At 42.0% G+C, this 26502-nt stretch overlaps 1 protein-coding gene across 3 annotated transcripts in view; it reads left to right on the top strand.

The window, feature by feature from the left end:
* Positions 1-23497, top strand: part of foxj3 (forkhead box J3) — a 91176-nt gene extending 67679 nt beyond the window's left edge. The window contains exons 4-12 of one of the 3 annotated variants that reach the window (XM_049572699.1): positions 1466-1549; positions 3100-3201; positions 7134-7262; positions 11516-11684; positions 14936-15439; positions 16081-16182; positions 16752-16943; positions 18434-18532; positions 20403-23497. In XM_049572699.1, coding sequence (XP_049428656.1) covers positions 1466-1549; positions 3100-3201; positions 7134-7262; positions 11516-11684; positions 14936-15439; positions 16081-16182; positions 16752-16943; positions 18434-18532; positions 20403-20515 — 1494 coding nt within the window. In that variant the 3' untranslated portion in view covers positions 20516-23497. The remainder of the gene's footprint in view (positions 1-1465; positions 1550-3099; positions 3202-7133; positions 7263-11515; positions 11685-14935; positions 15440-16080; positions 16183-16751; positions 16944-18433; positions 18533-20402) is intronic. The other 2 variants (XM_049572708.1, XM_049572716.1) reach the window with 2 other exon arrangements.
* The last annotated feature ends 3005 nt before the right edge of the window (positions 23498-26502 follow it).

A 26502-nucleotide genomic window follows, 5' to 3' on the forward strand; every position in this document is an offset into this window, starting at 1 on the left:
TTACAGCAGCCTTTGTTTTATGGCTGCAGAGGATATTGTGGCTTTGCCCCAGACTCCACGGGCACACTTTACTTGGCATTGCTTCAGTATATTGCAGTATATTTGTGAATAATTTAATGACTATATGTTTTTCTTTTTTTCCTGCCAACTCTCTGGGGGTGGATGTAGGGAAATGCAGAAACTCCCCTCCCATGAGGGTTCACTTAATGTTTTCTTCCCCCCCTAATTAAAAGAAACGCCACTGAGCTTGACTTTATCTTTCTCACTCCTAATTTTGAAACATCTGCATTTAACCCCTGCATCTCGACATGGGGATGGATCGCATGTAGAGACAGTTTTTCCTCACCTTTACATACATCCTTCAGTACGTTTTCTTGTAAAAACATGGGGTATGTAATGAGGTTTCTGCTGCATTTTTTCTGTAGCCTACATCAATATGAGATGTTTCTTCATCTTTGCTTGATTGTGCTGTGAATTATTCTTCCCTCTGAGGGAAATGTTAATTGACCCCAAAGCCTCGCACATATTAAAAACTTATAATTTTAACCCCCTGACGAATATAGGCCAACCCGGGCTTTTCATTTTAACAATTGCAGCAGTGGTGTGTGTGAGCTGTGAAAATAACAGATTTGCTTGCTTTAACAAGAGCACGCCATTATGCAGTGGTTATTGTATAGATACTTGAGATACAGCTTGTTCCTGTGGCCTCTCCTGTTTTTCAGAGAATTTCTCGTGGAAATACCAATTATTCTCTCTGCTAAGGAAGTAATTTTAAAGGTCCTGATCTCACTTTCTCTCGACAATTGAGATTTTATCGGGGGTCATATGAAATATTAAAAATAAATTCAGAACTTGCAGGGCCTTAGGGTAAAAATCTGTACTGTGAGCGGCGTTCCTGTTGGCTTCGAGGAAGAACACCATTGAAAAATAAATTAAATGGGGCCGAATGCAAAGATAAATAATGCAGCCTGGTTGTGGAATTGCTAGCTGCAGCCCCAGAGCCAGCCCCAACTGTTCTCTCCTTGATTAGCCTCGCTCAGACCTTAGAAGAAAGCAACACGGCAGGGCTAGTGCCTGGGCTGAGACTGTGGAGCCTTCATCCTTGGCAACAGCACTCTGACTCAGTACCTGAGGCTGAGGAAGTACAGCTTCAGGAAAGGCTTAGCATTTCACCACCACCAGCTGCCCTCACCAGCCTCTCATTGAGAAGCAGCCGCAGAGGAGGAAAAGCCAAGCCTTTCGTACTAACAAAGCCCACCCACACGCCGCACAAACTCACTGCTATCAACTCAAATAAAAGCTCGGGCTGACTGACTTCAGCAGAGCAGATGAGGCCTCTGATTTCCAAATAATGTTGTATCAAAGAAAGATCTGATGCGAGAGGAAGTGTCAGTCCAGTGCAAACGTCCTAGAGATGTCAATATGTTATGTATTATCAGCTCATGTGTCTTTCCTCTGTCTGCAGGGCTCTTACTGGGCCATTGACACCAACCCAAAGGAGGACGCCTTGCCCACGCGGCCAAAGAAGAGGCCGCGGTCTGGAGAACGGGTGAGTCTGATGAGAGAAACTCTGCATATTCCCAAGAAAACACATTTGTCCACATATGCTGTTCATCTGCTTAAGCTTCTGCCTCCATCTCTACTTGGTTTAGTGTTTAGCTGTGCCTCTGTGTCTCTACTTCTGCCTCAGCCTTCCTTTCCTTTTGCCCTCCTTCGTCTCCCACTCTTTCTCTACCACATGCAGACACACACATGTGCGCGCGCGCACACACACACACACACACACACACACACACACACACACACACACACACACACACACTCACACACAGACTCAGTAGGAGTTCGTATCCAGACTTTATGTAACTGCCTCTCCATGCTGCTTCGCTAGCCTGTCATGAAGTGGGGTCCTTATTAATAAACTATGCCCAAGGCAGCCATTACATACATTACATTCTGCGCTCACTTTTTTTAACAAACATCAATTAATGCAGAGCTGTGCACGCTGGCTATTCTGAGCGGGAGCTTTTGTCTTTAATTATGGATGAGTCTCGTCCAGCGTTACGTACAGCTGTACAGGTTTTAGTGAGCTGCTCAGATTGACCTGGCCCTGGGGCATCCCGACACAGCGAGCTCTTGTCTCCTCCTTCCCCACAATGTGGCTCACCAGAGGCTACGATAAAGGGAGGATCCTGTTAGGCTGGCGAGGCAGACTCACGCACGCACACACATTAACACACGCCATTCTCTTTACCACACACACACACAAGCACAGAGACTACATAAAACTTAACATGCTGTTCATGTAATCGCCCTACAGCATCAAAATTTTATCACATTCATTCAACAAACGGCGCCTCTTTGCAAGTGCGAGAGATTTTATATATACAACAAATGTGAAGGAAAAAGCGCGTTGTTTTTAAGATGCAGCTCTGCCAACAACAGTTTCGACTAAAGCTTTCCTGATGCTGTTCTGTTCATTTGAGCATGACACAAAAGAACGCACCAAGTGAAGAGTGTGTTTTCTGTAGGACACATGCACCGCACTCACCCTTCCCCCCCTCTAGACACTGTCTGCCTACAAGGCATTCCATTAAGAGTCTCAGACATTGAAATTGAGAGTTTGTGAAATCTCATTTATGTTTATCATGAATTAAAAATGGTATTGTTGGCAGCCAATCCTCTTACAGTAAGCAGTTTTGTGAGACAGGCATGGCAGAGTTATCTCTCTCAACAGTGAGCCTTTACAGCAAGACGAGGGCATGCGTTGTGTGTGTGCGTGCCATATGCGTGTTTGGGTGGGAGGTGAGGGTTGGGATGGGGGGGCTGTCTCCATCGTCTCAGAAAGCACAGTTCAAATGTGACCTAAATAAAGGTGTTGCTCTCTCAAATGACAATAGTTATGGTTTATTTTATTTTTTTGCATCGTGCACATGGATGCGTATCTGGTCTGAGCAGAGGATTTGTCACGAACACAACACAGGTCTTTTACCTTGCAACCTGCAGTGGGATCTCATGTGTTTGATAATTAGGTAGTGTTGAATTTTTATTATTATTTTTTTTTCATCTACCTCCACACCCCGCCCCCAACCCCCACAGGCTTCCACGCCGTACAGCCTGGAGTCGGAGTCTTTGGGGATGGAGTGTATGATCTCTGGAAGTGCCTCTCCAACACTGGCAATCAACACTGTGACTAACAAGGTACTACAGCCAGCCATCCAGCCTCCAGCTCCAACACACACCTGGCTACACGGCTGCACCCTGACCCCACCCACTTCTCCAACCACCTACAGCACTATTCCCCACAGAGAGAGGAGCACTCTAGTGGAGGGGAGATACACACAAACACACACACACAAGCACACGCTCATATGCCTAAAGCTTCTCTGCAATGCAACCCACACCAAAATACACAACTATCTGCACTGCAGCACCTTTTTCCTCTACAACAACAGGCAGCAGGCTCTTGTTATCTCCAGCACGGAAATATGATGCTCACACTGATACTTAGCACTTTGCAACCTGATAGACCTTATGCAGTCCCGTGCAGACATGCAATAGGATACACCACACACTGCATGGGGGTTTTCTGTATTCGCACCTGTAGTGGAGATTGACGCCCAGAGTCGTGTTCCTCATTCTGTGACCACGTTGCGCTGCCACACTACAGGTGACCACCCCTGCTGCTGCTTCCTTCTGCTCTCTTTAGCTTTTTCCTTTTTTTCCTTTCTTTTTAATATGTGTAAAAGCTTGGAACCACTTGTACATCACAGAGCAAAGCTACAGGGACTGCTAGCTGTTAGCTGTGAGTGTGCCGCTCACTCTGAAATTTAAATAGGCTTTTTAACCTTAAGCTCTCATCCTCTGGGCCCAGTGGGGGCAGCTCTCAGGTGTACTTTTAAAAAGCCTACAAGAGTCGCTTATTCATTTGCTGCAAGCATTACAAAAAAGCTGTTTAATGTGAACAGGAGTGTTCATAGGAAAGAGGAGTTAGTGTGTGCGTGAGTGTGTGTGAGACGGGGGGCTCGAAAGTCTGAGCATATGTCGGCGTGGGCTCTAACTTGTGTGTACATGTACGCATGTAGAGTATGTCACAGAGTGTTTCGGCTTGTTTTGACGAGAATGTCAGTGTCGATTAGCTGGGGGCTGTTGTTTCTATAGAGAACAAGCATTTTTCATGTTGCCGTAGCAGACAGATTCATGGGCCTAAGTGTGGGGAAAGATGACCCTTTTTTCCTCTGCGATTGCTACAAACAAGCACTTGCCACAGCACCAGTCTCCACCAGCGGTGACTGCGTAATGAGGCCCTAATGTAGAGAGCTGACAGCTCAGAGTTTGGACTCCTGCCATCAAATACCTCCAGTCAAATAACTCAGAAGAGCAACAAGCAGAAAACATTAAAGCCGCGCAAAACATGACTACTGTGTGATTCCTTGAGCCGAAGAAAAGAAGTTTTGATTTGTCTCCTTTTGTTCACTTGATTGTGACAAAAACGTCGGTGAAGTGAACAGGAGACAAAGTGGAATAGCAACAGATCTGAGGCCCTAACTCCTCGGAGAGAGCTTGTTTCTCACTGTCTTACACTGTAAACACACGACAGGCCACGCCTCTTTCGGTGCAGTGTGCCAAGCCACAGGAATTCCCTCTCTGGTTTTCTCTCTCTTCCTTTCTATTCCAGTCTCTCTCCCTCATTCCCGCCTTCTCGGATAGACCAATGGGAGAGGCTGGCAGGACGACTACTGAACCAGCAGGAATCTCTTTTCTCCGTCTTTCTCTTCTGTCAGACATTCCTCACAAGATTGTCCTCCCCCCTCTTATTTGTGTGCCTTTCTCACATATGCTCCGATAGCCCCCCTCCCTCCCAGAGGTTGTGTTCTGAGGTGGCCCTAAACATTGGCGCGAATGTGATGAAACTCTGGCACTGAAGTGTGATGATGAAGGGAAAGAGAAGATTGTTGGAAGTGTGTTTGCTGATGAATAGTCTGGCTTTTTTTTCTCCCCTCCTCTTCTCTCCCTCTCTCTTATCCCATCCTTCTCTCTTCCTCCTGCCTCTCCCTGTCTGTTCAATCCTGCATGCAGGGATTGTGCTGAACACTAGCCGGCATTGTTGGAGACACCTGGGCCAATCTTGCTTTGATTTCATAATCCATGTCTCATGCTCCAGATTAGGCCCCCATGTAAAAGACACCTCTGGCTTTTTACTTAATTCACTGCTAAGAATAGAACGCTGACTCGCTCGCCTGCTAGCTAACACCGTACACAGTATTTACTGTGGAGCCACTCCTGCCTGTATGAGCATGCCTGCCTCTGTCTGTGTGATTTTTGTATATATGTGTGTGTGTGTGTGTGTGTGTGTGTGTGTATTACTGTACCTTTGTGCACATCTGTAGCTGTAGAAATGTGTGTGTGTGTGTGTGTGTGTGTGTGTGTGTGTGTGTGTGTGTGTGTGTGTGTGTGTATGTTAGCGCACACTTTTACGTATGTGGGTGAGATGCGACTGGGTGTTTGGTTGTGACGGTGCGTGCCTGAGTGGGTGTCTTCACTCAGGGGACTCTGGGGTCTGCGCAAACCACAGAGCAGTGAGGTTTTGAAATCATCACACTTTATGGGTGAGTAGAGTAAAAATAGATTGCGGTGAGAGACTTAAGGCTAAAAGCCTGTTTTATGACTTCATTACACATAACATTTATATTTCTGTGGCGCGCTGCTTTTGATTAGCATTGTAGGGCTGATTTTGTAGACGTGCTTAAGCCTTCAGTCTTAGCTGCTCATTGAGTTCCCCTTCACGCTAATGAACACTGGAGCCAAGCCCACACTGAGTGGAGGAAGGCTAGAGTTGCCTAATGAGCTTCTCTTACTACCCCCCTATTCTCCTCTCCCTCAGCCTCACCCCTCTTCCTTGTACAGCGTTGCCTGGTACAGCAGTTGCGGTCTGTTTTTTTAAATAGCAGTATTTCTATCTCATTCTACCAGCTCAGGAGCCAAGCTCCATATTAAAGGCTTAATATGATCGGACGCTCTCACTCTGCATGTGTGCGTCCTGGATTCGTACCAGCATGTTAGTCAGCAGGCCAATCAGTCAGAGGAGAGAAGGCAGTCAGGGCTGCCTGGGCTTCCTTGCCTCCTTGTGGCCTCTGTGGTAGCTCGCTGCGCCTCAGCAGAAAGACAAGAGGCTTCAGTCCACTGCTGCTGCTGAGAGGCAGGGCGCTGGGCAGGGCCGGGCCAATCTGCCTGCCTGAAGGCTGCTGCCACTGCTGTCTCATTGTGCTGAGCACAGAGCCCACTCTGTTCCACTCACAGTGATGAGCAGAAGCCACCATGCTGCACTCAGTCATGGACGGACACACACAAACACATGCGCACACACCAATCTTCGAATGCCAGGCCCTCTTCCACTGCAGCACCATCAGTGCATTACTGCCATTCCTTTCTCACAATACAAAACTCAATACATGGGCTATTCTCTGTGGGTATCATTATATTCATTATCTGCATCGTCCTTCTAACTATTGTCTTAATTGTCTGACGGCGCACTTTATTTGGGAAGGGTGGGAGGGCTAAACCTTGTTAGACGATAATTAAGATTGTCGTCCTGAAGTGCTTCGGCTAGTTTCGCTGCTATATTGAAAGGTCAGGGTCTCGGCTGCACTGAAATCCTTTGTTAGTTGTCCCAAACGGATTTGCGCTCGGTGAGCAGATGTGGCTGACATCGCCAGTAGTGTGACCTTTAGTGATAGGAATGTCTCAGCTGTCTCCAGACCCCTTCACACATTCAGCTCGAACCCCTTAGTGACTGTGGTGGGTGTTCAGCAGCACCTTGTGTCACACACACACACACACACACACACACACACACACACACACACACACACACACACACATTCTAAATAAGGTAAAAAGCAAGTACTATGCTATTATGACATGTCATTGCACGCAGCACACACACATGCTCAGGCTTTCCATACTAAATTACATTGTTCAACTATAGACCAGCATTATTTTGGAGGAATGCTGACATGCTCCACTATCAGCAAGAGTGGAGATGACATTGGTAACACAGCAGTGTGTGTGAGTGTGAGTGTGTGTGTGAGAGAGGGAGAAAGAATAAGCTAATGTATATGTATGTGTTTCAGGTGGCGTTGTACAACACAGACCAGGAAGGGAGCGATAGTCCAAGAAGCAGCCTTAACAACAGCCTGTCTGATCAGAGTCTGGCCTCCGTCAATCTCAACAGTGTGGGCAGTGTGCACAGCTATACACCGGTAAGACTGAGGACCGCTCTTCTCTTGGGTTGGGGGGGAAAACTCTGCAGCGATGGGGTATATTTTAGAGGTGTCATTCATTCATCCATCTACATTTTGAGCTGGTGCAAAGTAGAGCCAGGCGATATGGAGAAAATGAAATATCACAATATTTTTGACCAATTACCTTGATATTGATACTGCGATGATATTGTAGGGTTATTGATGCTCTCACAATATATTTACACATTTAGAGTTTTAATAAATAATCATGAGTAATGAGGATATAATGACTTAAACTGGGTTTAGACTACAGGAATTTTGGGCCAGTTTATCCTCAGTTCACTCCTACTACAGTAGTCCTCAGTCTTGAACCTCCCAAACTGCTCGCAGCCTCACTGAGGCCACCCCAACAATTTCGATCATGTTTGATGTTTAGGATTTAAAATCTTGAAGATTACAGTTATAATTATGTCACTTCGGAGTAGCTGACAGTGTGGCCAAGCAATGATAAGCATTCTAGCCCTTGAGGCTAGCGTTAGTTTTAATATCTGTCAACAGCAGTATCCGAGCTGACAGCTAAAGTCTCACCTCCAGTACTCACTGGAGAAAAGACGACCCGTGTTAACCATTTTCTCATCTAGACCTGTTTAGCCTTTTGCTTTTGTTTTTCTCACCTCAAAGCATTAACATTACAGCAAGTTATTGCACTGTTGCACGTCAGTCTTAGTTTTATATATATCTGCTTCCATGTGACATCATGTGAGGTGGTGCATTTATGCTCCCTCTGGCAGGATAATCTGAATTTTCTGTAGTATTCAATGTGCCATTATTCTAAATGTTTAAGTGTGTGATAGTTTAATTTGAGAGAGGAAAATCTGCGAAGTTTGTCCTTATGCAACTCGATTTTAAAATCAGTATTTTAAGACACCTGTAGTCTGAGCCTGGCTTAAGTGGGTAAAGGCAAATAAAAAACAGCTAGAACAGTCTGGTAAGTTCAGAAAATTACATAATTTTACTGTAATGCAGCCTTCAAAATCTAAGATGATGTCCAGTCTCTTATTGCAATATCAAAGTAATATCGATATGTTGCCCAGCCCTGGTACAAAGACAGAACAAATGAGGTCCTGCTGTAGCATCTTGGTGGCCTTTCTACAATATACTGCTGCCTTACTGTTTCTTAAAGGATGCTGATAATTCTGGTTGTCAATGTTGCAGCTCATGACTGTCTCTTAGCTGGGTATTTGTAACAAGGTATTTATATAAATGTGTGTTGTTGATGATTTGTTCAGCACTAAGCGCTGAAGCCAATTGATAAATTCTCATTTTATCCACATTTTTCAAGCTGTGCGAGAACCACAGTCACTAAATGAATGAAAATGAAACACCGCCAGACTTAGATAGTGTACTGTAGCCCATATTTCATCTGATCAGAAAGCCCCAGGAGGCTTTCTTCAGAGGAGCCAGCCGTAGACAGCAATAGACCGAGGTTCAGGGTGGACATGCGCTAGAGTACAACATCAGGAAGGGGGTTAAGGGAAACAGAGAAAAATGTGCACGCTCCTGGAAGCCAGACAAAGAAAAGCGCTTCCTCTGATGTCCTCCCACCAGAGATGCCCCCTCTTTGGTGTGGTCCTCCTGCATCCTAGAGTGCTCCCTGCTCCAGGCGCTGGGCATCGATCGGCTCAGCCTGATGGATGTGCTCGCTCTCTCTCGCAGCCAAAGCAGCAGCTCACAGTAAACACTCTGGCTTTATTATCACCTCTTCACTCTTACCCAAGCCAGACTGTGAGCTGTGCACTTCAGCAGCCTGCCCACATCTTGGAAGAGGAAGATGTTATGATCAAAAATTGGACGTGACCTCTCTTGTAATGCTAGCCCCACAGTTGACACGGGTCAGGTCCTGCTTTGTGAAATAGCGATGGTTTTGCATCGCTGCCGTTGCTGTGATGAATCTTGTAGAAGAACTCGTTGCTGGAGGGAACACTGCTTGCCGTCTCACACCTCGGGGCAGTGCATAACATTGACTGCCCACACAAATACATGGATAAAATGGCTGCTTATTTGTACAAGGTATTGCTATTGATTTTGTTTTAAATACATTTTGCTTGGCCACCAGAGTATTGGGTTTGTGTCCATTTGAGTTGGTCTCTTAATGTTATGTGTGCCAAGGCAGTAAGCACTGACCTAGATTATTGTGGTCTGTGTAATTGTTCTTTACATGCTGTGTGACTGGCACCTCTTCATCATCACAGTGGCTCCTCTGAAGAACTGAACCGTCCTCGTGTTTGACTTGTTTGTTTGCTGCGTACATTCACATAAACCATAAACTGTGCATTGAATATTCTAGAGGTTTTCTGTTTTCTGTTTTTGCGGCTCCATGACCAGATGAGCATGGCGGGTATCTTTGAAAAGTATGTATATTATTGATGTGTATGTTTGAACATTATAGTCCCTGTAGTGTGTGGTGCAGATGTAGCAGAACTGTAGCCAGTGTACTTTCACAAAAAAATCTATCACAAATTAAACATTTAAGCTGTAGTTGGTAAGCTTTATAAAAAATAACTTTTTTCATATTTGCTGAAACTGTCACTATATTCACACAACACTGAAAGAGACAGATAATCTGTGAAAACATCACACTCCTCTGCCTACTCTATTGCCTTGTAGCACTTCTTATGGCCTTACCGCACATGAACGAAACCACAAAACAGAGCTGAGGCATCCAATCAAACACTGCTTATGGATGTGTGGATAAGAGAGTTGATGAATGTATTGCACTTAGAAAGGTTAAGGGTTTCTAATGAGAATAATCAAATATTTGTCAGAATTGGGAACCCTGTACTATAGTATCACAAGGGTAGTGAATTGTAATGGTCTAACTGAGTACCAGTATACCATCTATCGTTTATGTTTTTTATTTTTATTTTAATAATGTTGAAGTCCTAGGACTTGTTTTTTGTTTTCTACCTGTGACGATATTTGTGACTGAGCTGTTAAGATGATATACTGAGCTTATGTGTTAAATTGAAAATCCTACTGCTATTGAACTGTCAAACTAGGCATCGCTGATCAAATATACAAGATTCTGTCACTGCATTGCCCATTTCTCACCTAAAATGAAACATATTTTAGTGTACTGTTTAGCTGTAAAATGAGAAAGTTTGTGATCCAGTCGGGTGGTGCTTTGTTTTGACTCAACTATTTAAAACATGGTGGTCGTGTCACAAACGTCCTGATTTAACAGCTAAACAGTACACTAAAATATGTTTCTGAAAACATCTGAAGCAAGAAATAGGCAATGCAGTTACAGAATCGTGATTCATCTTTGAACAGTGTTGTCTAGTCTGACAGTTTGACCACAGTTCACAAACTGATTGACAACTGCGTTAGAGACTCTGATTGGTTGTTTTCGGTGCGGCGTGGTAGATTCTAGCAAATGCCATTAGAGACAGTAGGAAGAGGAGGGAGATTATTTTTTTCCCAGATTATATGTCCCAATACATTCTCACTCTCAACTTGGAGCTAGGAACACCACCGTTATTAGCTTTCGACGCCCAGGGATGGTGTGTCATATATGTTTGTTAACTGCATTGTAATTTCTGTTTTTACAGGATGTTTCTGCTCTTCAGTTACATGCAGTCTTTTTCAAAATATACGTACAACATAGGTAAACTTTGCTTTTCAGATTACATACTTAGGTTGAGACAACAAAAACACATGGTTAGGTTTGGGGGAAAAAAACATCATGGTTTGGCTTAAAATGAATATGGTTGTTACATAATTTCACATCACGTGATATACATCACTACCTTAGTACTATTACACATACTAGCACACTACCTTGTCATTAAAATAACTTAATTGACTTGATTTTTACAAAGGACAATAACAGTGATCTCTCAGGTGAAAGTCCAGAATTTGTTTGACCCATCTACCTCCACTCGCGCCCGCACTGTGCGGACTTTAGCGCTCTTTTTACTGCAGTATTTGCGCAGAGTATCACAAGATGCAGCCATCCAGTGAATCTCATAGGGTGCCTCTGTGTGTCTGTGTCTGACACTGAGGTCCACGTGTCAGTATGTGACAAGCTGGGAGTGACACCAGGTCGATCTGTCTCATGCACTTCAGCATTACAGTTTCAGCAAAGTGATTTGACACCAAGTTATTTTCACAGAAGTTACCAACTATAGCTGTCAACATAATATTTCGCACTTGATATTTCTGTTTGCTTTTGTAACTCTGTAGCTTTCTTTATCTCCTCGTCTCCACAGGTGACCAGTCACCCAGAGTCCCAGCCTATGAGCCTCCAGCAGCCCCCACAGTCCCAGTACAACATGCCAGACAGGGACAAGCAGCTCCTGTTTTCTGAATTTGAAGATCTCAGTGCCTCCTTCCGCAGCCTTTACAAGTCTGTTTTTGAGCAGTCCTTCAGCCAACAAGGTGAGTGGTCTCATGGGGGCATCAAGTGGAAATCTAATAAAGAGTCTAAGCTTCATTTATCAAGGAACAGGATGATTCTCAGAACGATTTTCCTAATGTTGGTTTGTTCTTAACAGCTGGGGCTATAGAGAGTCTTTAGGCACTAATTAGGTTTCCTGTGAAGTGAGAAGGTATTCGACAGACTAACTGGCCCATAGTGCAGATCTATACTGAGTATTTTTCCAGGGTGACATGGAAGAAGCTTCATTTCATATTCAGAAGCAACCGAGTCTGAGAGTTCACGTGTTACATATTTTATCGCAGGATGTAAAGAGATGTTACTGCATTCATTTAATGGTTGATTCAGGATTGATACGCCATCCTTCTTGCTTTATATTTTTCAAATTACATGAAAGTTTTCTGCGTCTTGTCATGTTTGAAATGTTCTCTCATGCAAGCTGTGTTTCATCAGAGGAGTGGAGGAGGATGCAGGCAGCCCAAGTCCTTAGTAAATCTGTTGGATTTGAGGTTCATTTGTCATAATGATGGGGAATTTGTATGATATAATACATAGTAGCGGATAGAGCACAGCTTTCCAAAAGCCTGTGAGTCCCCGCAGAACAAAAATGCATTTTTGCTTGTAATCTGATTGACTGATAAACAAAGAGCACTTGACAAGCGGGTTATGAGCAAAGTAGACTGAGCTTCCTGTGTATAACCTACTTTTACAAATCAAATGCATTTCATGCTAATGTTTTCAAAGAGTTCCTCTCCTTTAATCTATCATCTATGTTTCATTAGTTCAAAGTTGTTACCTTTTTTATGCGCATAAAAGTGAAATCTCTTAGTCAGACAAGCTCTAGCAATTAAAAAGCGTAAATAATCGAGCTAGAGGATTTCACACTCTGCCGCTGTAGACAGTGAGCTAATTCACTGGCTTTGATAATAGGTAATGAGCTCGCATTATTATTCTGGTGCGGCGTTAATTGCTTTCTGTATTTCCCTGGTTGGACAATGGGCTTTCTGTGCCGATAAGAGATGCACCTTTGTCACCCCTGCAGTGAGTGTTACGTGCCGATTGTGGAGGTGCAGGGCTGGAGTCAGCTCTAAAAGCACTCCAGCGAAATAGGTTTACTGTGCCAAAGCTGTGAAGGACAGGGCCTCTTAAGACCACTCCCTGCCACTCAGATGATTGCAGTTGGGTGTGCAGATGTTCATGCTCCAGTCATGTCTGTTAAAGAGCTGTGCAGCAGCACAATGAATTTGTCAAAGACAGTCCAGAGCTGTGTAGCTGGAGAGGAAAGGCGACGGCAACTCGGGCTCGTGAACCTCAGAGACACAACTGATGCTGAGTCATTCCCTGATACCACAAAATGGCAGCTGGTCTGTCTCAAGTGTAGAACTACTTAAACACGGGAGGCCCAGATCCCATTATTTTAAGATGTTGAGATATGTGTAAGTAGCTGTTTTCACATGTGAAGACCTGGGCTCTCTGTGTGTTTGTGCTCAAGTGCATTACACTAATACGCCTCAGCCTGAAACCATGTGACTGACATTTGTAGTGAAATCCGTAGTCTCAATTCACCAGCTGGGCTTTAACTATAGATATTTTTAAAATCAATTAATTAGTTATTTTTAGATTCAGTGATTCCCAGAGGCCAAGGTGGCATCTGCAATTCGCTTTTTGTGTAGTAACAAACAGACAACGCCCACATATATCCAATTTACAATGGGACGAAATAGAGAAAAGCAGCAAATCCTCACAAGTGAGGAGCTGAAACCAGAAAGTGTTGGTATTTTTGCTTGATAAACGGTTACTGGCTCAGCAGAAAATTGTATGATTGATTAATCATTTGAGCCAATTTCAAACAAAAACACCATTAGCTTGTTCCACCTTCTGTCGTGTGAGAATTTGAAGATATTTTTCTGTTTTGTACAATTATAAATTAGATATTTTGGGGAGTCACCTTGAACTCCGGGAAAATGTGATGGTCATTTCTCATCACATTCTGACATTTTTTAGACAAAGGAACTTATTGATTAATTGGGAAAATACTTGTCAAATTAATTAATAATGACAGTTTAGATGCAGAACTATCAATTAACAAAATTGCGCATAATGTAGATGGTTTTCTGTTGATCAACAAATCTTATCGACAGTTTGTCTAAGCAAAATTACAAGTAGTGCTGGGCAATATGTCTGTTATATAGATGTAGTGATGAGATTTTGGATATCATAATATTGTAAGTGTTCTCTTTCCCTCGTTTTAAAGACAGCATTACAGTAAAGTGATGTAAATTTTGTAAACCCACCACCCTGTTTTAGCTGCTTTATTATTTGCCTTTACCCTCATCATAATATCCACGCTACTGATGTTTATTTATCAAAAATCTTTTGTGAAAGCACCAGTAATCAACCCAAGAATATCACAGAGATTTTGATAGGTGTTGTTTGGTCAAAAACATCATGATATTAATTTTCTCCATATTCCCCAGTAGGGATGTGCCATATCATATCGTTCACGATAATACCAATATAATTTGTAAGATGATTAAAACATTTGGTATTGTGATGGTTCATGACATCATACTGTTAAGTGCGGCAACAACAAGCATGGCTGAAAGCGAATTTGCTCCCGGCTCCATGCTAGCACAGTAGTCCCACAAAGGGAAGCGACTTCAACAGTGTGCAATCAGTGCCATCGTTAGACCCGGGCTTCCTAGACTACAGCAGTGAATATTTTATGAACAGCCCTGGACTTTTCAGACCCATTTAGCAACTTGCTGTTCGGAGTAAACTCAGGTAGCAGCTCCTCCTGCAGCAGCATATTGTCACTCACCATGCACACACAGGAATCACTGCCAGGACCAGTCATTTTTTCATAAGCCTGTTGTAATGTAAGCCCACAGGAAGCTCAATAAAAAAAACTTTATTTTTCTGTACTATTAATATTTTATGTATAATTTGCACAGACTCTGAACCTTCCTCTGAGTTACTGTTGTTTACACACAAAAAAGTGAGATGTTTTTGTTTATTTTTACTGAATATTTCAAGGCAATCTGTCATGTTTATGCTGTCATGTAAAATTGAAACACTTTTTTGTTTCAGTTGTGTGTTCTTGAGATTAATAATCAGATGTTTTTCAGTATTTTGTGATATCGTCAAGAACGTCGTCATCGCAAAAATACCCTGAAAGATTGTGATGTTTGATTTTTTTCTATATCCTCCACCCCTAATTACAAGCTTGGTGTTGGTGTGTTTTGTTTCCCAGGTCTGATGGGCATACCGTCAGATTCCTCCCAGCAGACCCACACCTCCTGCTCCTATCAGCACTCCCCCAGTGGCACCATTAGCACTCAGAACAGCCTGTCAAACAACCAACCCAACAACCACCCCAACAGCCACTCTGCCAACAGTGGCCAGGTGCCCCTGTCCCATCCGGCCCAAGCCCACCCTGGCCATGGCTCGCCGCACGCACAGCACCTCCCGCAGCACGGCGGCCCCCACAATCAACACAACCAACACAACCAACACAGCCAACACGCCCAGCACAGCCAACACAGTCAGCACCCACAGCACCCCCAGCACGCTGCGCACTCCCAGCACGGGCAGCACCCATCGCAGCACCCGTCCCACGGCCAGCACCCACAGCAACACACGCCACACCCCTCCCAACACACGCAGCACAGCCAGCACCCTTCTCAACACGGACAGCAGCACCAGAGCCTCTCCCACCAGCCCCATCCTACCCAGCAACAGATGGCCTGCAACACAGGTAAGACCCTCTGTCTGTCATTGTCTGCACCGTGCTGTTCTTTACTCATCCTATTCATCACACACACACACACACACACACACACACACACACACACACACACACACACACACACACACACGTCAGCATGTTTACAGCTGAATGTGGATTTGTATTAGTCCTCATTTTTTTTAGTCATAAAGAATTCAGAAATTGTTGTAGATGCTAAACAGTAAATCATCACCTGATTTATTATCTGTGCTGTTGTGAGAACAAAGCAATGCTGCATCCAGCGGCTTCGGCAGCTCTTACAGAGTCGACTGGCTCCTCCTAGTGGTCGCAACACAGAGCTGAGCTGTTCAAAAGAGCCTGATAAAATGTTTTATTTGGTGCTACCTTCTCATTCATTTGGCGCTACAAATGCCTGCACAGCTATAAAAAATGTGACTACAATGAAAATGCATCATCTGGCCTGATTAGCTAACCCACAGTATATAACAATTACAGCAGCAATTATTGTGCAGTTGTCCGTAAATGATGTAATTAGGACTAAATCTGTATTTGTCCCAGGAGTGAACTTGGTGTTGGAACCAAAATTACCTGTATCCTTCAAGTCTCTTATCTTGTAATGTTACAGTGGGTATGCTGTGTGTGTGTTGCAGGTTTACTGTCTGACTGGTACCCAAATCTGGATGCACTGAAAGAAAGCTGTCGTATTGCTAGCAGCTATAACTGGGCTGATGTCGACCTTTCACCTTTCCAAGGTGCGGTTTGGACACTACAGATAGACCTTATTGTATTTACAGATATTAAAGAAATAATCGTTTTGTTATGCATTTGATTTATTTGTTGGAGATTAAGATTTTTCTAGATGACAGAAGAAAGGAAACATTTAAAGCCAGGAGCTGATAGTACAGTACTGCCCCAGCTTTTGATTGAGTGCTGAAGTGTTGACACTGTGGAGTTGATTACGAGTTTAATTAAACTGAGCTCTTCAATTAAATAACACTGCCTTCAAGTTTAATTACCAAAACACCGAGCTCAGCAGGTCAGTTTATCCAATTACAGTCTAGGATTGCAAGGTAGGATGTTTTTTAAATATCACCCACTGAAGGTTACTGACATAATGAATATATATTGCAGCCAAAGTTTTTGCTTCGTGTTTATAAATTAGTTTCTCATTTGCTAAATTTAAATTCTTTGGACAGTCGGCTGGTGCAGTTTCATGCATTTCATTGTCACAAAGGCACTTAAGTGCAGACAGACGCTGTCACAAGCTCTGATCATAACTGTTGGTATTCTCTCTTATAAATGTGTGTCTTATTTTCCTAAGGATTGAGGGAGAGTATGAGACAAGCGGAGTTGAACAACTGGTCCCTGGAGCCCACCCAGATCGCCGACCTCTGCTCGTCCATCAATCAGTTTTTTGCCCGCACCGGTGTAATCCAGCCACAAGGGGCAGTGCAGCCTCCTGTTTGTCATGGCTCCATGCACCCCAACAAACCCAGCCAGCACCTCAACACAGGTGAAACACCCTGCCTTATTTATATTTTGACTGGCTTTGTGTAGATGTGGCGGGTAGTTTTTGTACAAGTCACAATTAAATCATTATAAAATAATACTAGCTTTATTTATGTTGCACAAACAAGGTACAGAGTGCTTTACAAAGACATAAAAACAACAGAAATTAGCAGATAAATAAAAAATAAAAGAATTAATATGAAAATAATGGCAAGAATGGTATGAATGACTTAAACACAGTAAAAATAAGTAAAGTGAAACAGAAGAATAACTGATTCAAGAGAGAAAGTTTGAGAGAGTTTAAAGAAGAAACTAAACTAGTCAGCCTGATCTCCTCCAGCAGGTTATTTCAGAGTCATGGGGCCGTGACTCCAAGGACTCAGGCTGCGGTCAAATACTCCTTTTATGCTGAGGCAGATTCCTAACTGAGTGAAATGACCCTGAAGTAAAGCAGCCATGATAAAAGCTGTTCAGATTCTCTAAATGCTAAGGAAAGGTGCTATGGTGCTAATGAAAGCGTGGCTGACTGTTTCTAGATTCTTCGCTGGGAAAAAAGATGCAATTTAGAGAGTGGCTGTAACACAGAGCCAAACTGTTTAAAAGAGATAGTGGCTTTGTCTCTGCCTCTGATGGCAGGTAAATAATACACATCATGTATGTTGAAAGAGGCATTTACATTTCATCTGGTTTTGTCTCATAGGTAAGATCATGTAAATATTATGCAGAACTTCAAAACAACAGTAATGTCCGTACAGCTATGAGTACTTTGCGACTGTTTATCTGGAAGGAAAAAGAGAAAAGGTTTGTTTTAAAACAAAAAAAGAATACACAGGCCCATTGTCGGATGAATTTATCTCTCTTACAGTACCCTCTATCAGAAAGTGCAAACAGTGCACAGTACACCATGAGCTCTGCTTGCCCTTCATGCCAACCTTTTTTTGGCTTATGACCCCTTAAAACAAAACAATGTCTACTTTCAACTCCTCGTTACGGGTTAAAACACGTCTACCATTTGTGACCAGTTCAGCCAAACACAACAACAACATAATGTTTTCGAGGCCTGGGGGGAAAAAGATAAAGAAGAATATCTGAAAAAAATATGCTCTTTTTTAGTAGATTTAAGCTTTTATCTGTTCTCCTAAACCTTGTGAGTTGAAACATTACTGATAAAAACTCCAAACATTTTGACATTATAAAGATATTTTACTGTTTTAGGAGAGGTACAGGTATTTTAACAACTCAGTGTAGCTGATAGTAGATCAAACATTGATATCAACAAACAGATGTGTAAATAAAAGTAAAAGAGACCATGATGTTTCACCTGTGAGTATTAGTTATGATTAAGAATGATTAAGAGATCCTCCTGTAAAATGGCCGTACATGCAATTCCTTCTAAACACTTGTTTTTTTCAGATGCATCACTGGACTTGAGGAGTTGCATTACCTGCTGTAATTTATGCTTTAAGTAAATTTTTGTTCTGATTCTCTCCTCAGGAAATCTCTACATGGACACCAGACAGAGTATGTCCATGATGGGTCCTCCAGGATATCCCCACATGCCCCCCATGAGCAGCACAGGACCCACAATGACAGGTGACACAAAGCCACAGAGTAGAAATATGTTTCAAACTAGAAGGGCACTCAGAGAGCCCGGACCTCCGCTAAGGCCATTAGTCTGGTCTTCTATGTTGTGCGAATCTGCAAGCGCAATTGCTGTGAACTCTATGTCCAATATATTCCCAAAACTGTTGGAATTATGTCAAAATGTGGTTGTGCCTAGCTGAAGCCTCATCATTTCAGCTCTACATTTATTTCGTACTTTAAATTGGAAATATTTCACACTTAAAAGAATAATTCACCCATAAAATGACCATTAGTATATCGGTTACTCACTGCGTGTTATCTTGAATTCATGAAGAAAACTTTTTCATTTTTCTTGCATGCCTCAAGGTTAAACGATGAATCCAAAAATTATTGAAAATTCCTGATGAGTTGAAGTAAAGGGTCCATGTTTAACAACAGCAAAACTATATCAAATTGTTCATTTTCAAACTCTCACACAACTTGTACAGTATAATCCAAGTATAATTTATCCAGTTGTATGCTTTGTACTTCCCAAACACATGCATTTTCACTAAAACTTTACGATTTAAAACACTTGGAGTAGTATGAGTAGTGTGCCCTGAGCATGCTGAGCTCCGCTAGAGTGAAAAGCATGTGTGTTTAGGATGTACTGAGCATACGACTGGATAAATGAGACTTGCATTATGCTGCATGAGTTGTGTGAGAGTTTAAAAACTGATGTTTTCATATAGTTTTGCTGTTATTAAACCCATTTACTTAAATTCATGATAAAATTTAGCCTTTTTGGATTATCCGTTCACCATACAGATATGTGAGAAAAAAAAGCTTTCTTCAAAAATTCAAGGTAACACACAGTGAGGATCTAATATACAAATGATCATTTTTTGGTTGAAGTATTCCTTTAAAAAATACATTTTTGAAAACCAGAAAACATTTCATTATCACGTGCATATATATGTACAAATATTAAATGCTTAAACAACAACATCACGAACATCCTGTTGTCAAAAACTGTTATGAAAAACTGTATGTTCACTCAGAAGAAATCTTTAGCCAAATTTAAATTGATATCTCTGGTGGTTAGCCCTGCGATGGTCTGGTGACCTGTCCAGGGTGTACCCCACCTCTCGCCCAGTGTCAGCTGGGATAGGCTCCAGCCCCCCAGTGACCCCTAACAGGATAAGCTGCTACAGAAAATGAATGAATGAATCTCTGATGGAGTTAATTGCGGACAAGTAACATGTGAATAAGACTGTTGGGTTGCATGATATGTGTATTTACTTTTCCATAGCCACACCTTACTTAAAAATAACTAAACATTTGCAGTGTTAACAAGAGTGAAAAATAGTTTGTGTATCCTCCATGATCCAGATCCGCTCCAGTATTTAATGTGCTACACCCATCCACCAAGTTTCATGAAAACCTGGCCTGTAGTTTTTCCATAATCCTGCTGAAAAACACGGAAACAAACCAGAACGTAAACATAACCTCCGTGGCAGAGGTAATAATTACTTGCAGCGATTATGAAACCTTAGATTTACTGTTTTTATTAATAAACCCACTAAATATTTAGGTGCCCTCTTGGTTAATGTGATTGATTCTCAAATTTTTACTAAATTGTTAAAACAAATTCGACATGTTCATGTATTATATTTTTATATATTGCATTTTAACCAGATTTTGTGCTCGCTCATTTGTGGTGTGTGACAGTTGAACTTGTCTGCTTGCCTGCCCTCTCGGCCAGGTCACTTTTTAAGAAGAGATTTTTAATCTCAATGAGACTGTCACGTGGTTTAATAAAGGATATATATAAACTTCCCTGAGAAAAGCTGAGAGCTGGGCGGATCTGATTCTTCCTTCCTCCTGCTTTTTCCTCCAGGACACCATGCACAGATGAACCAGCAGCACATGATACCTACCAGAAACTTCCAGATACATCGCATGCCAGCTGATGACATCCAGGATGACTTTGATTGGGACTCCATTGTCTAAGCCCCTAGACCTCCTTTTGCAAAACAAAAGGGAGCGAGGAGAGGAGGTGGAAGCCAGAGGAAGCCAGGCTGAGCTGAAAGGCCGCAGGAGGAGGAGGAGGAAGCCACTGTGGGTGGGATGCAGAAGAACATTTGACAAGCTTTGGAGAAAGACAGACTTCAGAGTCCTGACATTTTTACAAAAGCAAAACATAACTAGAAAATGTTACTTTGAAGACAATCATATTTAGTCGGACATGTTAAAGTGATTGCTTATGTGCTTGTCTAGAGACAAGTAGAACACATTCACGTCTAAACCACATGCTCCTCAGCTCCTCAGCCAGCCCTCTCCCCGTCCCTAGCCAGCAGCCTTCCAAAGTCTGAACCCCTCTCCCCCCCCGACCCCCTGCTCCGTAACTGTTATGTGATTTGAGCGACGTGTTCAGCTTGTAATTCTTCTCGTGTTGACATTGGCCTCAGCTGCCTCTTGGATGAGTTTATCTCTCTTTTTTTTTTAAAAAAAAAGATTTTGTTTTATTTCATTTTTTTGTTTTTAAGAAACACAGGCCGTCTCTGTGAGTAATGTGATGGTGCTCGTTGGTCACTTTTGGGAGAAAGTGGGCCCCACTGTGGCTGAATTGGTGGCAAAGTTAGGTTTACAATAACTCTGAACAGGGTGTTAAATGTTTAAGCAGGCTTGATATTAAACAAACCAAGAGAGAACGTGAGACAGAGAGAGATCACAGAAAGTACCGTGATCTGTTTTCATAGCCAACCTGTGCGATCAGGCTCACTGCAACAGACTAGTAATGGGAGTACAGCAGCCTTTTTTTTTTTTTTTTCCTTAATTTTTCTGTCTCAAGCACTTCAAAGATGAGTGAGTATGGTGAGTGTGAGAAGAAGGTGAAAGCAGGAAGGTCAGAAATGTTTTGTCTTTTTTAAATTTATTAAACCCAAAGTAACCTGAGGTTTCAGGTCTCTGTGTGCATCATGTAGGTTAATTGCTTTAACAATCAGAAGCGTTATCAGTACTAAACAAATTCACATCTTCAAGACAGTTTTAATGGTGAGGTTCATCAGTTTTAGGTGAGTCACCTATTGATCATTAAACAAGCCACCATCATTCAGAGATAATGAAATAATTTTCATTGAAGTCTGATATACTGGTGAGGCCAGTATCACGGGATTATCACCGATCTATCTATATTAGCATGTATATGTCAGCTAATAAGAAACAATAAATAGCAGCCAAGAAATGTCAAAGATTTGTGAGAAGATAGAAACAGTTTCTATTACACAGTAAGCTGATATTCAGACTGTTCACTCAGCATGCGTCAAGTCACAATTTCAGATTCCTTTTATTGTCATTTTTATGAGGAAACATAAAAACGAAATACTGTTTCACGTCTAAAACCGGCAAAAGTAAAAGTTCTCAGTAAATCTAAAATGGAAGCTATTAAAAGGGCCAATAAAGTGGCAATTTTAGTGAAACTTAAAGCTGGGGTAGGCAGTTTTCAGGAAAAGGGAAAAAATACACAATCCTCCTGCAGCTCTCCCTTCTTTGTCCTAAGCCCCACCCATCTGACAAGCTCGGGCATATGCCTACGCGTCATACGAATAGAAGTCTTTCATTTCAATCAACCCAATCGTGATTGTGGTATAGAATCCGTTATACAGCAGCAATTCTATGAGAATTACTCTCTTGTTTTCTTTGCAAACTTAAAGCCCTTTAAGAAGACACACTGTGATCAAGGCTTTCGCTCACATGAGCCATGAGCCTTTAGCTTTCGTTGGCAGAAGGCTAAACTAAAAACCGAAACGCTTCACCGATTTACATGTGTTTCATTTAATTCACCATCAGACTCTCTTTTTCAGTTACCTGTATGTAACTTCCTTTTTTGGGTTGCTTCGCAGTTGTTGCCTAGAGTAGCAACTTTGTCTGTGGGATTCTCAACTACTAAATCAGGCTTGCATGCGTGCATGCATTTTTGTAACATTCAATCTGAATGCCGTCTCTCTCTGATATGACCTGTGATTGGCCAACGTCTTCTGTTATGTGCTATATAGTCTAAAGCCTGAAAACAGAGCCAAGAGGAGGTGCATTCTAATGTTCTTTCAGACCACGTAAATCACAATATGCTCAAAGTATATGGGATTTTTGCCCAGTGATGCCAAAATAAAACTGCCTACCTCAGCTTTAAATGTCAAAAAAAAAAATATTGGCCAATATATCACCATCTGATCTTTTTAAACTTTCAAATATGAGTATTTTTACTTCCCTTAACAATCAAGAATTTGATAGGCTTTCGTTTGCAAGCAACTTTTTGTTTAAATATATCAAAATCAAATCGGCAAGGTTTGGTTTTATTAAAGGTATAGTCGGACATTTTGGGAGTTAGGTGAGAAGATTGTGCTGTATGGTAAATATGAAGCCACACTGTAAACAGTCTGTAGGTTCCAGAACTCAAAAACTAGCTCTTCTAAAGCTCACTGATTAACACGTTAAATTTTATTCGTTTTATCTGTACAAAAACTGAAGTGTAAAACCGACAATTCGTGGTTTTGTGCTGGGCTATTTCTTGGCTGGTTTCGGTGACTAACTGGAGATATAATGTGTGAATTACTGAGCTTTGTAGGAAATATGAGGCTGATTTTGTTTCTGTTGGACAGAGGCAGTCTAGCTGTTTCCCCCTGTTTCCAGTCTTTGTGCTAAGCTAAGCTAACTGTCAGCTAAAGGTGGTTTCTTATTTACCATACAGACATGAGTGGTATTGACCTCTTCTAACCCGACGCAAGAAAGGAGGTATAAGCGTATTCCCAAACATGCCAAACTATTCCTTTAAACTGTTTCACTTTAAATTGTATGCAAACTATGTTCTAATAATTTATACAAGTGATAATAAAACGCGAAGAGCCTGAATGCAGTTTTCAGATTGATGCTTTCAAGCCTCACTGACATGAAACATTGCTAGTAGATGAATAAAATGTATTGAAAATTAAAAAACTAACGTTCAAACTACATGTCCTAATACTCCGACTGATTAATGATCAATAGGTTAATCATCAGACGATGTTTCCGTTTGAAGAGGACAAAAAAAGCAGAGTTTTACTCTACATTTCTTTGGTTTGTAAAATAACCTACATTCAGATTCACGCCTTTTTTCCGCCTGTCGTACATCAAAGTGAGTTGTCGATGCTACACTCAGTGTTTATTGTCTTTTCTGACATTTAAATTAGGGAGACATGTTTTTTTTTTTTTTTTTAACTGCCCAACGTTTTGTTGTGAGAGTTCGATAGCGTCAGATTTTGCTATTATACAATCATAACAGAATGAGAAATGTGACTCATACAATGTGTGTGTGTGTGTTGAACATATGGTGTGTGTGCGTGTGTGTTTTGGTTTTATTGTAATTTTAGGGCTATGATTGATTGCTGCAATCATCTCTATGCTATCTATGAGCACAAAAGCGGATGCACACAGTGATTAAAGACTAGATTTTTTTTTTGTGGGAAGGGTTTCTCAAGCACAGAACAGGGAGATCAGCGGTTCTGGAAACCTGTCCTCTGTGTCCTGTAACAAGTGGCTCCTCAATCAGACAGGTGCTGAACTTTAGAGACACTATGTTAACAAAAAAAAGCCCTTTGCACACTTTCACCTTCTGTTGATCTTAACTGTTTTTAAGATGCAAAGCACCTCCTGGATCTCCGAGTCGCTCACACTCATTCGTTCATTGATTCATTCACTCACTGTCAGACAGGCTGAGTTATGAGCCGTCGTCCACAGTTGACAATTAATAGGATTATTTCTCCTCTCTTCAATGCTGCGGGACTGTGTGTGGTGCTTTGCATCTGTAACACTGTGTGTCCTTGTCTAAAGGTAGAGTTCAACATTTTGGGAAATATGCTTTTTGCTTTCTTGCCAAAGGTTAGATGAGAAGATGACTGTACAGTAAATATGAAGCAAAGAAAGAGTTAGCATAAAGACTAGAAACAGGGAAACAGCTAACATGGCTCTGTTAATGGGTAACACAATCTGCCTGTAAGCACCTCTAATGCTCACAAATTAACATGTTGTATCTAATTTATCCTTACAAAAAAGCTAAAAAATGTCAGTTTATTTTCAGAGTCATGAAATTCTTAGAAAATTTATGAAAGTAGGGAAACTGTTTTCCAGGCCTGGAGCAGGGTGTTTTACATTGTGTTCACACCGGGCGCAAATAAAACAACTTGTGTGAGTGAGTTACATGTAAAGTCAATGTAAAGACGCGATTAGACATGAACTCCCGCTGGGCAGTGCGTTGGAAGTGACACGAAATACACAAATTAATTGCCATGAATAAAGTGAGTAGCGCGACTTTGTGTCATACGCTTGAGCGACCAATTCACGCTGTGAATCAATCAGCACTGAGATCCTCTGGGAACGACTGACGCAATAGACAGACCGGCAGAGGTTCACTCATCAGTTCAGCGATTTCACACACGCATGAAACAAGTCAACACAAAATATTCTTAAATTCTATTGTTCAAACTCACATGAGTAACGCGACACGAAAATTCGCATCGTCTGGTGTGAACACAACAGTAGAAAAGTTGTAAATGTACATAGTTTTGGCTGTTTCAGTTGTGACTGTAAAATTCCCAAAACATGTCTAATGTTAAAGAAAATATGTTCGTTGTATTACAGTAGTGTGACCGTTGAAACATCACTAGTATTACAAAAAATCACGTGATACACATAGGCATCGCGTCATCGCTAGTGACTGTATATAAAGACGGACAATGAGTCTCCACCTTCTCCCACTTTACAAAAATGAAGCCAAAATATCTGACCAATTGCAAACAGCGCATTGATTGCAAGCTGCCATATGGCCTGTACTTTTTGTTGGGAAGAATCATGCTGTCACATCAGGAGAGAAACAAAAAAAATGCTAAAAAGACAAAATGCAGTAAGGCTGTTGTGTTGCGGGTAGTCTCACTCACCGGTCTGGCTGGGCTGACTCTCACTTGTATTTCTTTCAACCAATCACGATCGTTCTGGGCGGTGCCACAGCAACGGTGTGCTTGCAAAAATATTGCCGGGGGGAAACAGGTTTTGGTGTAACACACCCACAAAAATATCGCCTACAGGACGCGAACCATGGCAGAAAAATGGCTACATCCCCACAAGATCAAACACTGCAAAAGTTAGTAAAGGACGTGTTTAAAACGGTTGAAAACTGCTACACAACCAGAGGTGGTAGGGTGGAACTTCAGCGGGTGGCTCGTTCCGCCCAATGAGAGGCTGATCTATGCAGCGAACTTCCGCCCACTCAGACTATGTTGCAGGTTAACTGAGATTTGTGGCTCATAAGATTCGTGAATACTCACTGTCAGTGTGGTAAATCTCTAACTGATGCTGGTGACAGACAGTTACTACTGATGGTTAGCTAACTTTAGCTTGAGTGTGCTGCTGCTGCAGTAATGTCACAGTCATACAGTACAGCAGAATCAGACTCAGTCATTTCCAACTCCACCTCAGTCCAGATGAACCAGTTTGCAATTAACAGGTTGGTTATTTATAGACAACACTTAGCCTAATGATACCTGGTGATTCAATCAAATATGTATGCATGTCAGGCAAATGCCTGGGAAGTGCTTGTTCAATAATGTATGGCTGTGTTGCTATATAGGCCTACCCATACTTATTTTTATTTTTATTTAACGTTTATGTTACCAGGAACATTCCCATTGAGATCTCTTTTGCAAAGGAGTCCTGACCGAGACAAAATCACAAATAAAAATAAGCAACCGACCTACATCCTGTTTTTATAATCTCCCATGCTCATAAGGTAATCGAATTTAAGGAAGACTCTGTAGCGGAAACCAAGATGAGGGAGCAAAAACTTAAAGGATGACGTACATAAGTTATCTGCGTGACAGAAGGTTGCAGCTGCTGATAGTTTTGGAAGTAGAGAACATCGGTAAGGAGGCAGGTCATGTATTATGTCCTTACAGTCTTTGAAAAATGTA

This window comes from Epinephelus fuscoguttatus, linkage group LG1 (genome assembly GCF_011397635.1).
Source record: "Epinephelus fuscoguttatus linkage group LG1, E.fuscoguttatus.final_Chr_v1".
Classification (NCBI taxonomy): domain Eukaryota; kingdom Metazoa; phylum Chordata; class Actinopteri; order Perciformes; family Serranidae; genus Epinephelus; species Epinephelus fuscoguttatus.